Source organism: Lichenostomus cassidix, chromosome 7 (genome assembly GCF_008360975.1).
Source record: "Lichenostomus cassidix isolate B80296 chromosome 7, HeHo_3.0, whole genome shotgun sequence".
Taxonomy (NCBI): domain Eukaryota; kingdom Metazoa; phylum Chordata; class Aves; order Passeriformes; family Meliphagidae; genus Lichenostomus; species Lichenostomus cassidix.
The window spans coordinates 7,320,623-7,337,922 of NC_139488.1; the positions used below are offsets into that span (position 1 = coordinate 7,320,623).

The 17,300-nt window shown below is 41.6% G+C and overlaps 3 protein-coding genes across 3 annotated transcripts; 2 read left to right on the plus strand and 1 right to left on the minus strand.

The window, feature by feature from the left end:
• Window positions 1-4,494: 4,494 nt before the first annotated feature.
• Window positions 4,495-8,229, plus strand: ASDURF (ASNSD1 upstream open reading frame). Its single transcript, XM_085066000.1, has 4 exons — window positions 4,495-4,662; window positions 6,815-6,868; window positions 7,424-7,499; window positions 8,089-8,229. The coding sequence occupies exons 1-4, from the start codon at window positions 4,588-4,590 to the stop codon at window positions 8,157-8,159; spliced, it is 276 nt and encodes a 91-aa protein (XP_084922126.1). The 5' UTR covers window positions 4,495-4,587; the 3' UTR covers window positions 8,160-8,229.
• ASNSD1 (asparagine synthetase domain containing 1) lies at window positions 8,182-11,911 on the plus strand. Its single transcript, XM_085065995.1, has 3 exons — window positions 8,182-9,663; window positions 10,556-10,737; window positions 11,582-11,911. Exons 1-3 carry the CDS (start codon window positions 8,182-8,184, stop codon window positions 11,841-11,843), a joined length of 1,926 nt encoding a protein of 641 aa, XP_084922121.1. The 3' UTR covers window positions 11,844-11,911.
• Window positions 11,912-12,150: 239 nt separating this feature from the next.
• On the minus strand, window positions 12,151-17,140 carry OSGEPL1 (O-sialoglycoprotein endopeptidase like 1). The gene is made up of 8 exons (XM_085065996.1): window positions 16,819-17,140; window positions 16,418-16,667; window positions 15,392-15,779; window positions 14,302-14,506; window positions 14,072-14,220; window positions 13,376-13,506; window positions 13,163-13,234; window positions 12,151-12,300 (listed from the first exon to the last, which is right to left on the minus strand). Exons 2-8 carry the CDS (start codon window positions 16,627-16,629, stop codon window positions 12,210-12,212), a joined length of 1,248 nt encoding a protein of 415 aa, XP_084922122.1. The 5' UTR covers window positions 16,630-16,667; window positions 16,819-17,140; the 3' UTR covers window positions 12,151-12,209.
• Between the last annotated feature and the right edge of the window lie 160 nt (window positions 17,141-17,300).

A 17,300-nucleotide genomic window follows, 5' to 3' on the forward strand; every position in this document is an offset into this window, starting at 1 on the left:
TCATACTCCTGCTCTTTGGTGGCACCAACGGAAGAGCTTCCAGCATCCAGGCACCAGGCTTCCATCTGCATACTGCAAACAAAAAGGGTTTTTTTGTAAGAGCACTTGATTTGTTAAGATCCCTGAACATTCACTGCTCAAAATGTGTATCTGGAACTCTGATCCCATATTCAAACTTGACAGTTGCTGCAGTAAACCTGTGCATTGGTTATTCAGAGCATGTGAGGAGCTGCCCTTCAAGAGACAAACCCAAATCTTTTAGTTCCGCCTTTCTAAGTGAAACTGGCACTAACATGAACTTCTTAACTCTCTTTTAAAGTCTAACAAAGTGAACAACAAATTGTTCTTCTAAGGAAGGAAAAATTATGAAAATTACATCTCTTCTCAACTACAGCAATATAAGACCTGGAGAAAGACCCTTGTACTCATTAGAGCTACTTCAGTTTTACTTTGAAGAACACAGAGGGGACTTGGAAAAGTCTGGTTTTAAATCCTCTCTTATTTAAATCATCAGATGAAAGACTGCTGGGAGTATTTTACAAATAAGCTGTTTGGTTCAGCACTTTTAGAAGCTTTGAGGTATGCAATTATATTGTAAAACCTAATGAGAGATTGATGATAGTTCTCAGCTATTTTGGCAACAGCCTTAAAATCCTCCATGTGAAAGTGATGAAATTCTGCTTTTAATTAGAAAGTTAATAAGTTTATGCTCATGAACTATACAGAATTTTTGTGCAAAGGAGTTCTCAGAGCGCTTTAACAGTGTATCAGAAGTGCTGAAAAAACTGACTCTACTTCAAGACCATAAAAGTGCTCAGACTTCTTGTTTTACGTGCAGTGACAGGACTTTTAAAGTAGAATGATTGTAGGCTTTGCAAGGTTTCTGTTGTAATTGACAATCAAGATACTTAACCTAAGGAAACAAACCATAACTTTGCCTAGATTCCAGTACATAGATCCAGATTCCTGGCTGCGTAAACTAACCTAACTTTCTTAAAATACTGATGTCTCAGACAAATTAGCAGAAGGATTACCATAAAGCAAACTGAACCAATTTCAACAATTTCATTTTTCTTAGACTGGTATAAATTAGCAATTTATTAAAATGTAGGTTCAACTGGGAAATTAACACAGAGATTGATGTCACATCTCAAAAGCTGCTCATGTGGATTATGATGATACAATGTCTGAATAAAAAAGAACCCAGGATCGGAAGTGAGGATGTTCCAAAACAGACAAAAACCTACATAAATGCAATACCCTCTGACTGTGCTTTCCCCTTTGAGAGACCTCATGCACCTGTTTTACATGGCTGGCCCCACTCTTTTCTTTGACTGTCTCTGAGCAGCCAGCACAGTTTCGGCTTGCTCTCTTGTGGCCAACATTAGAGCTACAATTGTCCTGCTGCTATTTCCATCCAAGGACCTCTGTGAGTGACTCTTCTCAAGCATGACAAGTTTCCTCAGATTACAGTCACTTAAAGCTGAACCTCATAAACCACTCAGACTTGAACCCACAATCGATTATGGTGGTTTAACATGTTACCAAGCAGAGATACAGAATGGAGTACATGCGGATTTCCAGTCTGCAGCAAAACAGGGAGATGTGGCACTGCTAAGTCTCAAAGGCAGTATCAGTCCTGTTCTGTGCCTCCCATAGCTGTAAAATCCTCTGACACAAATGTACTGCCAACATGCTGAACAGAGGTCTTCAAGAGTGACAGTGTTTTCACAAGGATGCCCTCACATTTTCAGTGTGCTTTTAACAGCAGCCTTTTGGAGCTTGAACTTCATTATTGAAGGATACTGTTTTGGCTAAGCATTTTCTAACAGGTGATGGCAACTTCAAAGACTTTCGGGCATCAGTAACTATGTCATGTTTTTTAACTGTTTACATTATTTGTTGGGTAAATTGTGTTGTTTTGCATATTTTTAAAGATGCCAGATGCTGAAAAGTGAGGACTTTAAAAGACTGAAATATTCCTTGATACTTTATTAACATTATGTCATGCTTTATTAACCTCCAAAAATACTTTTATGCTAGTTAAAAGAAAAACAGCTTAGAGCACCAGAGCTGGCATAGACACAAGCAGATTGACCTAAAATATGTCACTGAATGACATTGCTCACTTAGCTGTCAGCCAGATGAGCTCTATGTCACCTCCCCAGCTCTCAGGAAAAACAGTGCAAGCACATCACACCACCAGAACTGCAGCAGCCCTGAAATGAACTTGGATGAAGATGACACCACTCTGAACAGGGAGTGAAAGGTGCCAACCTTTTCCTTTGCTGAGTTGCAAACATAGCTGCTCTTATTGTGGGTATGACTGTAATTTCAGGTGTGATCTTGTCACAGGAATCCATTCATTTTAAAAAGGACCTATCAAAACCCACTCCATATCAGTAGAAGAATCACCAATTTGTGTAAGACCAGAAGTTAAAAACATTTCACATTTGCTATTATGCCTCAAAACTATTATCATCACTCTTCTGAACCAATCAATAAAGCTGAGTGATAGACTTTTGACTAATAAACATTAACAGCATTTATTACTGAACATAAAAAGGATAATCAGTACAGAAATTATACTTTGACTACTGGGTTACTTGATCATCAACCTTTGTAACATATGAACAACAAATAAAACACTTGGGCCGCAGAGGGTTGGGAGTTACTCAGATTAAACAAATTACTCAACAGAACAGCAGTGACAAGCTGCAAAGCACACTAAGCAATGGGACCAGAACTGATCTCTGTGACCCAGATATGTGTATTCCTCCTAGAATTTAAAGGACAAGCCCCAGAACCACTCCAGCCCCTGGGCAACGATTCTCCAGCAGCTTCAGTTGGTCTGCTTTGGGACTGCCAGAATCACACCAGCACTGGGCACTGCAGAGATAAATGGATCACCTCCCTCACCTGTCCAACCACACAGCCCCACACGCAGCCATGGTGAGGCACGGCTGGAGGCACGAGGGTGTGCTTAAAGGTGGAGGCAAGGGCAACACTGACATTTTATGATAATGTAACCTCAGTTTGTCTTTCTGTTATAAGCAAATCAGCATCATGTTTGCAAGTTGGTGTATTGTCAAATATTCTTATAGCCAAATTGTCTTTCTTCATGCTTCTATTAGGAGCCAAAATCCTTTTTCTTCCTATGCAGAAAAATTGTGATCCACATCACAGACATTCCAACCAAACATTACACCACCAAAACAAGGTGCAATCTTGCTCAAAAACTCTTAAGTATTATCAAACTATATAATATGTATGATTGTGTGAGCCATAAAGCAAAAAAAAGTCAACAATACAACCTCTCTTACTAAAGTTGCAAATATTTCAAACAGTTCATGAAGATTTGAACTATATTTGCACTGCAGTCAGTACAAGGACCACAAGTAGGATAGAAATCTCATAAAATCCTACAACTGAGAAGTCTGTAAGCTTAGATTACTCTTGAGTATTTAGAAGAACTACACAATGTTTAAAAAGAATGGATGAAAATGAGACAATGATGTATTTATAAAGACAGGCAGACAGACACATCACTGTGACATATCCATAGTAGAATGGAAGGGACGGAGAAATGTTAGGAACATCCTAGGTGGATGGTCTTAAACACTCATATAATAATAAAATCATAGAATCATTGAATGGTTTGATCTGGCAGGGACTTTAAAGATCATCTCGTTTCAACCCCCTCCCATGGGCAGGGAATAAACTGGGTAGCTCAGAGCCTTGTGCCACCTGGTCCTGAGCACTCCAGGGATGGAGCTGCCACAGCATCTCTGGGCAACCTGTGAAATGTCTCATCACCCTCTATATAAACAATTTCCATCAAGTATCTCACCTAAACCTGCCCCCTGACAGTGTGAATCCATCCCCACCCTTGTCCTGTCACTACATGCTCTTGTAAAAAGTCCCTCTCTATCTTTCTTGTAGAAACACATCATAATGAACGTAATAAAAGATATAATCTTAATATCTGTAAATACCGTATCATCGATATCTCCCCTGGAATACCTTTAAGCAAACCACTTAAAGGGGTTTGAGGGCCAGCTGCTCGACATCAGCCCAGATTCACCAAGCAGCTCCTTTCCTTTTCGGGGTGCTCCGACACACTCCACAAGGCGGGGTACAGTTTCCAAGCCTCATTCCAAACATCTTTTCACCGTGGGCCTGTCCAGGAGACGGTGTGACAGACACGGTGTGACAGACACGGTGTGACAGACACGGGGTGACAGACACGGGGTGACAGACACGGGGTGACAGACACGGGGTGACAGACACGGGGTGACAGACACGGGGTGACAGACACGGGGTGACAGACACGGGGTGACACGGTGCCACACGGTGTGCCAGCCGGCGCAGTGCTGCCTTTCCCCGGGCGGGGGCGCGAGTCCCCTCACGATTCCCGCCATCCGGCTCGCGCCCCCGCTCGCGCCCGGCCGCGCCTGCTGATTGGCGGCGTTCCTCGCTGCCCCGCCTGCGCATGCGCTCTGCCGCGCGCGGCCCGAGTGGCGGAGGGTGGGAGCGTGAGGGGGTGTCGCCGCTGCCGGGTGTGAGCGCTCGGTGTCCGCCGGGGCCATGTCGGGCCGCCCGCCGCGGCAGGAGGACGGGGAGAGCGCGGCGCTGCGCCACAAGGAGGAGCTGAGCCGGCGGGTGAGCGGAGGCGGCCCCGCGGGGCCCTGCGCGGGGAGGCCGGGCTGAGGCGGCTCCCGGAGTCTGTCGCCTGGGATGCGAGCGGAGTGAGGAAGAGGAGGGCGGTGCTGTCAGGGAGCGGGGCTCCTGTGCCGGGGTTGTGCCTTCGGGACCCTAGAGCGTCCCGCGTGTGGCGAGCCCGTGTCGCCTCGCTGATAGCTCGCTTGTCAGGTTGGCGTTTTGGGTCTTGCTGCTTCAAGTTGAGCTTGAAATGTCAGGTGAGGCGCAATGAGGTTTTTCTCATAGAATCACAAAATATCGTGAGTTGGAAGGGATCCCCAGTGATGGAGTCCAATTTCTACCTTGCACAGGACACCCCAAGAGTCACACCGTGTGCCTGAGAGCATTGCCCAAAAGCTGTTTGAGCTCTGTCAGGCTGGTACTGTTGACCATTTCCTTGGGGAGCCTATTCAGTGCCCGACCACCCTCTGGGGGAAGAACCTTTTCCTACTATCCAGCCTAAACCTCCCCTGACAGAGCTCCAGGCCATTCTCTGTGGTCCTGTCACTGGTCACCAGGGAGAAGAGATCAGTATCTACCCCTCCACTTCCACTCCTGAGGAATTTGTAGGCTGCTGTGAGGTCTTCTCTCTGTCTCCTCCAGGCTAAATAAGCCAAGTGCCCCTCAGTTGCTCATATGGCTTCCTTGTAATACCTACTTCAGCTTCATCTGGCCAAAATGTCCCAAGGGATTTCAGCTGCAGAGGCTGATGCTCCTCATGCATCTGTGTCCTCATCCCTGGTGCCCATCACTGGTCCGTATACAATCTGCCAAGCCCTGCAGAATTGCTTTCACTCAAAAAGCCATCATAGCACCCTTACAGTATTTGAATGACACCTACAGGGAAGCTGGAGAGGGACTCTCTGTCTTCTACTGTAACGGTAGGACAAGGAGTAATAGGTACAAATTGAAAGAGGGCAAATTTGGGTTAGATACTTGGCAGAAATTCTTTACTGTGAGGATGGTGAGGCACTGGAACAGGTTGCCCAGAAAAACTGTGGATGCCCCAACACTTCAAGTGTCCAAGGCCAGGTTGGATAAAGCCTGGAGCAACCAGGTGTAGTGGGAGGTGTGCCTGCATATGGTAGGGGGATTGGAACTAGGTGATCTTTCAAGTCCCTTCCAACCCCTTAACATTCTGTGATTCCATGAAAAAGTTACTTCTGTATGGCCATGTTGCATAGAGACAGTGATGCTTTTGATTGCCTGAGAAGCTGCAAAGCTGGACCATCACAGAGCTACAGGTTGTCATTTCTGTTGTGCCTGAGTGGCTGGTTTAGTCCACAGCAAAGGATGGCACTGCTGCTTTGCATGCTGGTATTCTAGATACAAAGACTGATGTAGCTGCTGGAAAAGTTGTACTTTCAGTGTGCCATATTCAGCTTGGCTGACCTAGCTCTGTGGCAGCTTCCTACTGTTGCACCAGTTCCAGGAGACACAAAGGGAGAACAGAGAAAACCATATTGTTTGCTTCTAACAAAAAGCATTAAGTGCCCTCTGAACAAAGTGTGCTGCAGGTTTGGCTTTTATGACAGTCCTTCTGATTATTCTTTAGCATTCACAGCTGCCATTGTGAAAGAAAATGGGAATAACTGCCTCATCGACCAGTGGAGAACAGAGTGGTAAATCCCACTAAGGAAGTTAATGTAAAAATCCAGAGCAATAGAAAGGCTCCCATTGTTCCTAATACAGTTCTGGAGTATTTGGGTTTTCGTTAATTTCATTTTGAATCTGGAGCATCCCTGTGATTATAAAGTGTGTTCTTGATACTATGCTAAATTTTGTTTTCTAAAGGTAATTGATGTTGCATTAGTTGTGTACATGTTCTCTTCCAGGGGCAAAAGTGTGCTCACTGATTATAAATAGCTACAGGTACTCTGGCTTCCCAGAGGCTTTTGAGGGTAGGAAAAATACCAATGCATGCAACTTAACCTGATTCTAGAGAAGTTAAGTATGCAATTTTTATATTTATTTTGTCCTCAGTGATTCATTTGGAGAGCAGCAGCTATACATGAATGTAGCTGTCTTAAAATATCAGTAGACATGTTCACCACCAGGATTATGATACGTCTTGTTTTTATCATTAAATTCAAATGTATCTTTTGCCTTTCAGATTAAAGAGCAGAAGGTTGTAGTCGATGAGCTTTCTAATTTGAAGAAGAACCGGGTAAGGTTTTACAAATTTGCTTTTGACTATTTCATTTTAACGGAGAAATAAACATATAGACAAGAGGGGAAACAAAATCAGAGCATGCTGTCTTTAATTTGTTTAAATACAGATTTTAATACACAAGTGGTCTGCTGTTCTCAGAATAATTTGTCCTGCAAATGATTTGATTATGTATACTTCTGCAGTGTAACACAGTATGTTGTTGGGGGTTTTTGCTTTTTTATGTTTTATCTTAGTTATTTCATTAAGATGTTTGAGCTGTTCACAAGGATTCATGAGGTATTCTTACTTTTTCTGTGCATATGTTTAAAATAGAATGTGATCCCTCATGGATGAGGAAGAGAGAAATTCAGAATTGTCTTGGGTTAAGTATTAAATGCTTTTGATGGTTAAACATTCAGCATCATTAGAATGTTGGTGTTGTCAAGGCAGAACTTATCCCTTCACTTTGATAGCAGGAGTACATCATAGTGGACCCACACCAGCTTCTGCTGCAGTGTGGTTCCAGAATCTACTGCTTTCCCTTAATACAGTGTGGCTTTTGTTTTACAGAAAGTTTATAAGCAGCAACCCAATAGCAACATATTCTTCCTTGCAGACCGAACAGAAACGCTGTCTCAGTGCAAAAGTAAGTTTGCAGTGTAAAAGTATCTCAAGTAGTGAATATTTAAAAGCTTCTATTTATAGCTGATTTCAGAGGTAGATTAAAATGAGAAACTGGCAGCTGTGTGTCAAATACAAAGTAGTAGAATGGATAATAGAGGTGATGGAACAACTATTAGTAGAGCATAAATTTAGAAGTATAAATTTAATTTTCTGGATTGAACAATGGCTACTTCTCTTTCCTTTGATTTGGATTAATACTGTGGACGTTTTAATGGTCAGTTCTCTTTTCTTACTACAAATGTGTAAGTCATAGTGATTACATAGGCAGGAGTTGGCCATTCCCATATTGTAGTGTAGCTTTCTTCGGAAGAAAAAAAAATCATAATCTTTGGACAATTAAAGAGGAATTAAGCTACAGTGAGCTTATATAGTTTGTGTTAGTAATGATGGAACACAAACATAGTACTTTGGTTAATTAGTGTTTTAGGTTTATTACTTTAATTTAACAAGTGGTTGCAATTACTAATTTCTTATATATACTCTTAAACTTGTTTGCTCATAAACTTTCCTGTTTATGAGACTAATTATTTGTATAATTTTCTCTTACACAGATACATTAGATGAATTAAAGAAGGCACATCAGGAGCTGGAGAATTCAGAAAAGGCTAAAATCAAGAAGTAGTTCATGTGACTTCCCCGTTGCAATGTGTGGTATTTGCTGCGCTGTTACCTTGTGCAGCCAGCATGAGATTTGTGACTTCCTTAGTGAAGACATTCTCTGCCACTTGAGAAGACGAGGCCCAGACAGTAGCCAACAGTTGATAAAAACTGTGTCTGATCTCTCTTACAAATGTCTGTTTTCAGGCCATGTGCTTCACTTGAGAGGACTGGTGACTCCTCAGCCCCTGGAAGATGCCGATAACAATGTTTTTGTTTGGAATGGAGAAATTTTCAATGGAGTGCATGTAGGAGATCTAGAGAATGATACTGAAGTAATGTTTCGTCACCTGACATTATGCAGCAGTGAAATGGACATTTTGTCACTCTTCTCTTCACTTCGGGGTCCCTGGTCTTTTATTTATTACGAAGCACCCAGACACAGTTTATGGTTTGGTAGAGATTATTTTGGTCGTCGTAGTTTGCTTTGGCAGTTCAGTAATGAGTTTGACAGTGCTTTCTGTCTCACATCTGTAAGTGGTTATTCTAAACTAGGCAACCAATGGCAAGAAGTCCCAGCATCTGGAATTTTCAAAATTGATCTCAAAGCTTGTGCCACAACTAAATCTTTGTCTTTAACATTGTTTCCATGGGCGTACAGCTGCACAGAGAAAGCAGTAGAAGAAACATTCATTCATGTTCTTGGCCAAGTGTCAAAAGACTTACCAAACCACATACCTCTCGTGGTGAATAAATCAAAGCTGTGTCTTAGAGCACCAGTTATACCCTTAAACAAAACAGTTTCTGAAGCTTCAGGTGAATGTCCAGGCTCTAATTCTAGTAACATTAACCATGTGGTTTCTGTAGACACCCTTCAAGAATTTCTTGCAGAGGAACATAAGAAAAAACTAGCTTGTCAGTTTATTGATGTTTTAAGTGAAGCAGTCAAGAGACGAGTTCTGTGTCTCTTTAGAGCTCCAGATGAGAAAACAGGAGAAGTTCCAAGCATGTCTCATACGAAAGCACATGTGGCAGTGCTCTTCTCTGGTGGCATTGATTCAATGGTTATTGCAGCCCTAGCTGATAAACACGTGCCTTTGGAGGAGCCAATTGATCTTCTCAATGTAGCTTTCATGATGAAAGAGCAAGCTAAGCACAAGGGTACCACTAAAAGACCCACCAGCCATGAAGTACAGCTTGATTTGCTTTGTCCTCAAGAAAGCTGTCAAGATCTTGATGCTAACACTGGTGCTCATTTATCTTGCTTTGATGTTCCTGACAGAGTCACTGGTAGGGCAGGACTGAAGGAATTAGAAGCCATTAACCCTTCAAGAATCTGGAACTTTGTGGAAATTAATGTTACAGTAGAGGAATTGAAAAAAATGAGAAAACAATGCATTAATTACTTGATCTACCCACTGGATACAGTCTTGGATGACAGTATTGGCTGTGCAATGTGGTTTGCTTCCAGAGGAGAGGGTTTCATTAATAATCATGGAGAACTGAAACCATATAAAAGTCCTGCAAAGGTACTAGGTTTTTTGTTTTGTTTTCTGCCTTGTTTGACCTCTGAATGCAAAAACAGTTTTGTTGATTCAGAAATCAGCTGGGATCTTGGCTATTCATAAGGCTTGTGAAATTCAGTGTCAGAATAGTTTTGTAGTATTTGTGCAATTCTAGAGTTAAAAAATGCATTCAGTTCGTTATGTAATGTGCATGGCTTTTCAGTGAACTTGGATAAGCATCAACATGAGTAGGAAAAAAATAACCACCATCTATCATTTTTTATTCTGATTTCTCACGTCCCTATTTCTGATGGTTTGGGTAGGGAAGACTGAACTGTTTAATTTCAGCTGTTGAAAGCACAGTAATGGGCCAGATGTAATAGTGTTTTTTCTCTTGATAACATTCTACTGTACTTATTGAGTAGTATAAGACTTTTTTACTTTGTGTAATGTAGTTGTTACTAACCCAGTAGCTGGTAAATTAATAGTACTCTGGGTGTACATTCAGGTAACTGTTTTACAACATAAGACATACACATCATCTTTGGCAACAATTTTTTTCATAAAGGCTGGTGTTGAACAAATGCTGTTTATTATCATAGAAACTAATAAAGACATTTTTCAAATATATGTATTTGTGATACATATGATATGATTTTGATGGTTTTTCCCTGCTCCACTAGCAATATTTGTGTGTACTTCTAGATCTGATTTTGAACATGTTTCAAGTTACTAGTGAATTTCCTGGGAATTGTTTCAGGCTTTGTAAATGTGTAAGGTACATCCTCTCAAGATAAGTAATACCTATAGAAGATGTGTGTTAAAGTTATTCTCCTTAAGATGTAGTTAAACATTTAAGATCTGTTACGTATTAACTTGCATAGACACTAAGATTTCTTATATTCTGTTTCCTTAGGTTGTGCTTACAGGAATTGGAGCAGATGAGCAGCTTGCTGGGTATTCTCGACATCGTGTTTGCTTCAGAAAAGATGGCTTAGAGGGTCTTAATAAAGAACTTGAAATGGAGTTAGGTCGCATTTCTTCTCGAAACCTTGGTAGAGATGACAGGATTATCGGTGATCATGGAAAAGAAGCCAGGTATTACTGTTTTAACATGGAGCAAAACTGGTTTTGCCGGTTAGATGCAGTTTTTAACACTCCCAACAAAGTTTTAATTGAAACTTCTCTGTTTTATTGTCTCTAGCTCTGTTGCAACTTTGTAAATGTGTACAGTGTTGTGAAGTTTTGTGGTTTTGTTTGTTAGTGGTTTGTAGCATACTGCGGAGGAGTTACTTAAGGAAATCTAGCAACTTGATTTCCATCTAGAAATTTTAAGAAGCAGCTACAGATGTTGAAATAGGCAAATTCAAGCTGGTTTTATCATTTTAAGTTAAACAGTCTTCTGCACAATTCTGAAGTGTTCTAATGTGGACCTTTGGGGAGTGTCTGTAGAGAATGACAATATAACATAGAAGCTGTGTATTACTGTCCACACAATGAAGGCATGATCAATATCCACTGCATTTCCTGACTGTTAAGTCTGAAGAGTTGAAGAATCATTTTATTTGTGTCTAGTTCCTCCATGCTACCATAAACTTGCAAAAAATTCCTTAGGTGTTGTCCAGGAGCAGAGGCCACTCAGGTGCATGAAAGGTTTTTTCATGGGATCTTTGTGCCAGTGTTTTTTCCAAATCTGTTCTTAGTTGCACATTTTCAGTTCAGCACAAGAACAGTTGCAATGGTGGATGTGTAGTGCTCTTAACCATGCATGGGATTATGTACAAATGCCTGAAATTCAGAACGGTATCAGAATTTTTTTGTGTAAATCTTTTTGTTTCAAAGTTACAGAGTAATTTCACAGAGTCTTTGCATGTGGTAAAGGGGGAAAACCAAGACTATTCCTATGAAATTCTCTATTTCCCCACATCTGTTTCTCTTCCAGGTTTCCTTTTCTTGACGAAGATGCTGTTTCATTCCTCAATTCTCTGCCTGTCTCAGAAAAAGCTGACTTGACTTTACCTCGAGGACTCGGTGAGAAACTGCTTCTGCGCCTTGCAGCCAAGGAGTTGGGCCTGACAGCCTCGACTGTTTTGCCAAAAAGGGCTGTACAGTTTGGATCTCGGATTGCAAAACTGGAGAGCAACAGTGAAAAAGCATCTGACACATGCAGCAGACTGAAGTTACTTTCAGTAGAGGACCTGTAGAGCTGTATCATGAAATGTTGCACTTATTCTATATGCAAATCCAGTAAATCTTTCAAGTTTTCTTAGAATGTTTGGTCTGTTCTTTTTACACACTTGGACATAATTATTAATAATCAAAGTTGTACATGTGTATGTGTATGAGGGAGTCACTATAAAAGCATCCTGTACTTTTAATTTTTTTGTTTTAATAGTGAGATTTGCTTGTTTGGAATAGTAACTGGAATCACTGATGATAGCACACAGCATTTGTTTCTCTGACAGGTGATTTTCAACACTTGTAACCCAAGCACTGTCACTAAACATAACATATTTAAAACAGTTTTTATTGAACAATTTATAGTTGCGTTTACTTTATTAAGTTACTCTTTAAGATGCCAACCATCGTATCTTTTTTAATTTTGGCACCTTGATGGAAGCTTCTTCAACTCTTTTTGAAATATCAATTCCAAGAGGAGCTCTAGAAAACAAAATTATGTATTTGTTAAACATTAACATCATTGCCGTATGACACAGATGTACATCTTCACAGATCTTTTTTACAATTAGCATGAGAGTCACAGTATTTCTGTACATTCCCTGCACTTCTAAGACTGTTACCATTAAAACAGTCCAGCTGAAGCTGTACCTGGAAACATCTTTACACTGAGGAAATATTTGCATTTGTAGCCCTTCCAAATTCTAGAAACAAAACTGTGAATTCAAAGCCATCTTCTGGGGGATGTTGTTTTATTTAGTATCTGATTTTAGTTGTTGCATTCATCAGTGAGATATAAAATTAATTAAGACACAGAGATTTGCAGGTATCTTTCTATGATAATCTTAAATAATGTATTGTCTACAGCAAGTAAAACTTAGTCTTTTATTCACTGAAATGTACAAAGGAAATTATTTTTGAAGTATTTTATAAATTTTTACGTGAAAATTTTAATACTATTTTTTTTTTTTTTGAGACCATCCAAGTATGTTTTCCTGGAAAGGGAAAAGACCTACAAAAATTCCCAATTTTAAGACCAGCCGGTACTTTTGAAATACTAGCATTGTGTTTGGCCTTAAGCCTAAGATCTACACAATCGTAGGAGGGCACATGGAACTGTTAAGATGAATGGTAAATTTAGTTTCTGAGCCAAAACAGATATAAATGCCAGCTGTGATCATTTGTATTTAACAACCACCTTACAGCACCTGTACATTTTCAAATTTGTATGTGCTGCAAAGTGACTCCTCAGCAGCTTGTGCCTCTTTTTGGTTGTGACCTCCCTCCCCTTTTGCTGGCCACACTGCCCAGTGAGGAAAGAGGCTGGGAATGCAGAGTCACTCACCTTGGTTCGTAGCGGATGCCATCAGTACTGTGCAGAACACCCAGTCCTGCACGCAACCTTTCAATGCCATTCCTGAGCGAGAAAGCAGTTATGCAAAAATGTGTGTCACAACTCTGAACACCTGCACACGGTTCAGTCACCACAAAATGAGGTTCCTGACTGATGTCAATTTTAAATGTTGCAGGAGTACATGCAAAGAGAAACAACTCCTACCATGCAATCATAACACCATTATCAGTGCAGAGTCTTGGAGGAGGACACAGTAAAGCAAAATCATTTGCATCTGCCAAATTCTGTAGACCTTTTCGGATATACTGATTACTTGCAACTCCTCCTGATACAACCTGACAGCATTTCAAAGAGAAAAAAGGCATTAACTCAAAAGTACTGATGGGTTACACATAACTAACATCCTGTTTTAAAAAGGGTTATCAGCTGAAGTTCAAAGACAGCAATAAATGCTGCATTTGTAGATTAAAACATACCAGAAGAGAGTATGCTAAGTGATCCTATTATGCTAAAACACTTTCCTGAAGTATGTCAGTCTAGTGGAAGGTGTCCCTGCCCATGGCAGGAAGGTTGGAACTGGATGATCTTTAAGATCCCTTCCAACCTAAACCAGTTTATGGTTCTACAGTAACTAGAACAGCCATCAACTATTGGGGAGCACAAGGTCAAATTATGTGGCCTAAGTTGTTATGGGAGGTTAGATTAGATGGTAAGAAAATCTCTATCTAGCTTAAAACCCAGCTAAATATTTATGTGACTATTACTTTAATCCTGGTACTTTAACAATATAATACATGCTGAGATCTTCCTCCTGACAAGGTAGAAAGTACAACAAGGCATCTGCATCTTAAAATGATGTTACAGAGTCAAATAGAAAAAGGAAAAAAAAGATATACCCACCAAAGTGGCATTTTTTGATGGTAAAATGCTGTTTTTGACGCAGAACAGCATGGCTCGGTATGTCCTCTGGATAATATGAACAGCTACTGCATGCTGTACAGCAGCAGCAACATCCTTAACACAGGACAGGATCTCACCTTCTTGAATACCTATAAAAGTATATGATCAAAGGGGGGTTCCTGAGTATAGGTCATCAAAAGCTCAGTTTGTATCAGATTACTTAAAAATACCTGCTTCTTTCTCTTTTTGTACAATGGCATTATAGACGAGGTTCTGAAGTCCAGAGAAAGAGAAGTTGCAGTTCTGATAGTGCTGCATGGGCAGTTGGAAGGTGAGCAGCTCCTGGTTCCCAGTCTGAGCCAAGTGCTCTATGGCCTTCCCCCCAGCCATGCTGTGGCACTCTGGGTGCTTTCTTAAAGACAGTCTTCGTGCTACCTGAGGAGATAATAAACAACAGACTTGCAATCACTTCCTCCTGGAACTGTATTGCTGTATTGTAGTCCATGGAGTAAAACCTGACTACACAAAATCCAACCTCATGTGAAATTACAAACAGGGCATGGTAAGGATAAGACATAACACCAGCCCAGCGGGGTTTCTTTTTCCCTGGAGTATTTAGAAATGCAATTCTAGAACAATCTGGGCAAACATAAGGATCAATACATTTTGCAGGATTTGTAACTCCATTTTTAAGCTATAGGAAACATACACGGACTATCATACTGTATTACCAGATACACAGGAGCAAAGTTGGTTTCAACGTTTGAAAATCCCCTTTCTGACTCCATGCACTCCCCCAATTTTTTAATTAATGTGCACAAATGCTGTTTAAAAACTGTGTCCGAGAATAAATGCGTGACCAATTTTACAGACTGTACTCAGCGACCCAGAAAACTTAAGATTCTGAAAGCCAAACCATGCTTTCCAAAATGTAAAAAATAAAATTAGTAAGAAATGTTTTAAGATGCATTGTTTTAAACATGACAATATCCTTTAAAATACCTCTATCAATCTTCTCAAATTAATACAACTTCTTTGTATAATCAGTATCAATGAAACTTCCAACACCAATTTTGGGTATGTTGACTGTTTTCTAAAATATAATTAATGTAGGTATGTTAAAATTGATGGTTTGTGTGCCTTTTTAACAGTCTTTTGGGTTTTAAATCTATGGTATTTCAAAACAGAAAAAAAAAGTTACATAGAATTCGTATTGCATTGAACTGCTGTCCTCAGGCTGATGACAACACTACTGTTATGTAGTATAAATGCAATAAAAGGAAGAAAACAACTATGTTCACTTATGTAAGGAAATACTACCTTATCCAGCATGTCACCCGGTGCAATATCGATGGACTGTCCGAGCAGGAGGAAATCTGAAACTCCTCGTGCTACTGCTAAGAGACAGTGGCCTCCAGAGATTAGGAGAACTAAGAAGGGAAATTCCAGGTGATGTGTGAGCCTGACAGTCAGTGCATGAGCCTCCATGTGATGGATGGGGATGAAGGGCTTCTGGTGCCTGTTAACCAAGCTCAGGCTGTACTGCAGCCCCACGCCCAGGCTCAGAGCTAACCCAGGTTTCACTGTAGTCGCCACAGCTGCAAGATCAGCCACAGAAACACCACTGGCATGAAGGGCCTCTTGTACCACTTGCTCGATGTTTTCTCTGTGAAGCTGCTGTGCCACCACAGGAATTATTCCGCCTGCTCTGGTAAAACCAAGGAATTACAATGCATTACAATGCATTGGTATTTCATAACAGATAGAACACCATAAAAATAGTTTTCAGGCACCTCTTAACCTTGTCATATCCTGCCTGTTTCCTTAATGCATTCTCAAATGCCTTGTTTAGTGTCAGGGGCACTAAAGAGAGCATAATTATCAGTGAAACATCAGAAAAGGATGTAACTTGCCCTTTTTTGATACAGATGCTTTTTAAAAGTATCTCAACACTGTTCCAAAACAATATAACTTAATATTCACAACCCCTCACTTGTCAGTTCATGTTCTTAACCACCAATGCTTATATGTGATTAATTTTCCCTTGATAGACGTTTGGTGGTTTTAACAGTAACAGTGATTCATCTTTTATTCAAGCTACAGAAGTAATCTGTCTCCTTGTGAAAGAAAACACTGGAGGAAACTTGTTAAATACATTGCATTTCTTTCCTCCCCCTTAGCACTGACTCAGGCAGTACGTGTTGGGGCCCAAGTGATACAACTTCACACCTACCCACCACCTACCGAGTTTTATGGAGCAGGGAAGACTTTCATATGGATATTATAAGTAACAATAACAATAAAATTGTTATTAAGGCAGAAGCCTTGAGAGAAATCTATTCTTACTGTAAATGAACTTCCTTCTGACAGTGCAGTGCTTCTCCCAGAACACAGCCAGCTTCATCCACCACAGCAGCGCCGGTGTCGTCACAGCTCGTCTCTATTCCCAACACCAGTCTGCCAAAACGCTGCTTTCCAGAGTGAGCAGAGCTGCTCCTCAGCCACGCAGCTCGGCCGTGTTTAACTGACTGCAAAAGGCTTTTGGCAACACCGTTCATTGTTTATAATCTACCTGGTGGTTATGTCTAGAAGAGAACTGTATAGTTTATTGTTACTGGAGGGTTTTCAAGAACTTGTTCTGCTCTGATAGTCTGAAGAGGTGGCGTTACTTTTAAAGTTATGAATGGTCACACGTGACATTTCAGACCCTAATAAAAAAATAGTTGGGAGGTAACATCTTGTTTTACCTGAATTACGTGTGACGAGAGTTCCTCACCACGCTTGCTGGTGGTGCTGCTCGCAGCCCTAAGGGAGGTCACAGCCCGCCCGTGGCCCGCAGCAGAAGCGCCCCGTGGGTGCTGTGCGGGCAGGGCAGGCCAGCTCTGTCCGCTCTGCCGCTTCCCGTCACGGGCTCGGCCCCATCCCCTTCCCCGCGGACCCTCGTCCCGCCCCGGCCAGCGGGGAGCGGCGGCCGAACGCCCCGCCCGTGTCGCGATCTATCGCCACCCCAGCGCGGTCCCCGTGTCGCGATCTATCGCCACCCCGCCGCGGCGCTCGGCTCCGCCCTGCCGGGACACGGGGCGGTGCTCCGGGCTCGGCGCAGCCGCCGTGCGGGGAAAAGGCCTGCAGTACGCAGCCCTCCGCGACCCAAGGGCTTTGTCCGCCCGCCCCCAGGCATCCCGGCCCCGGGAGCTGCGGACACCAAATGCGGCCGTGGCTTGAACTCCCT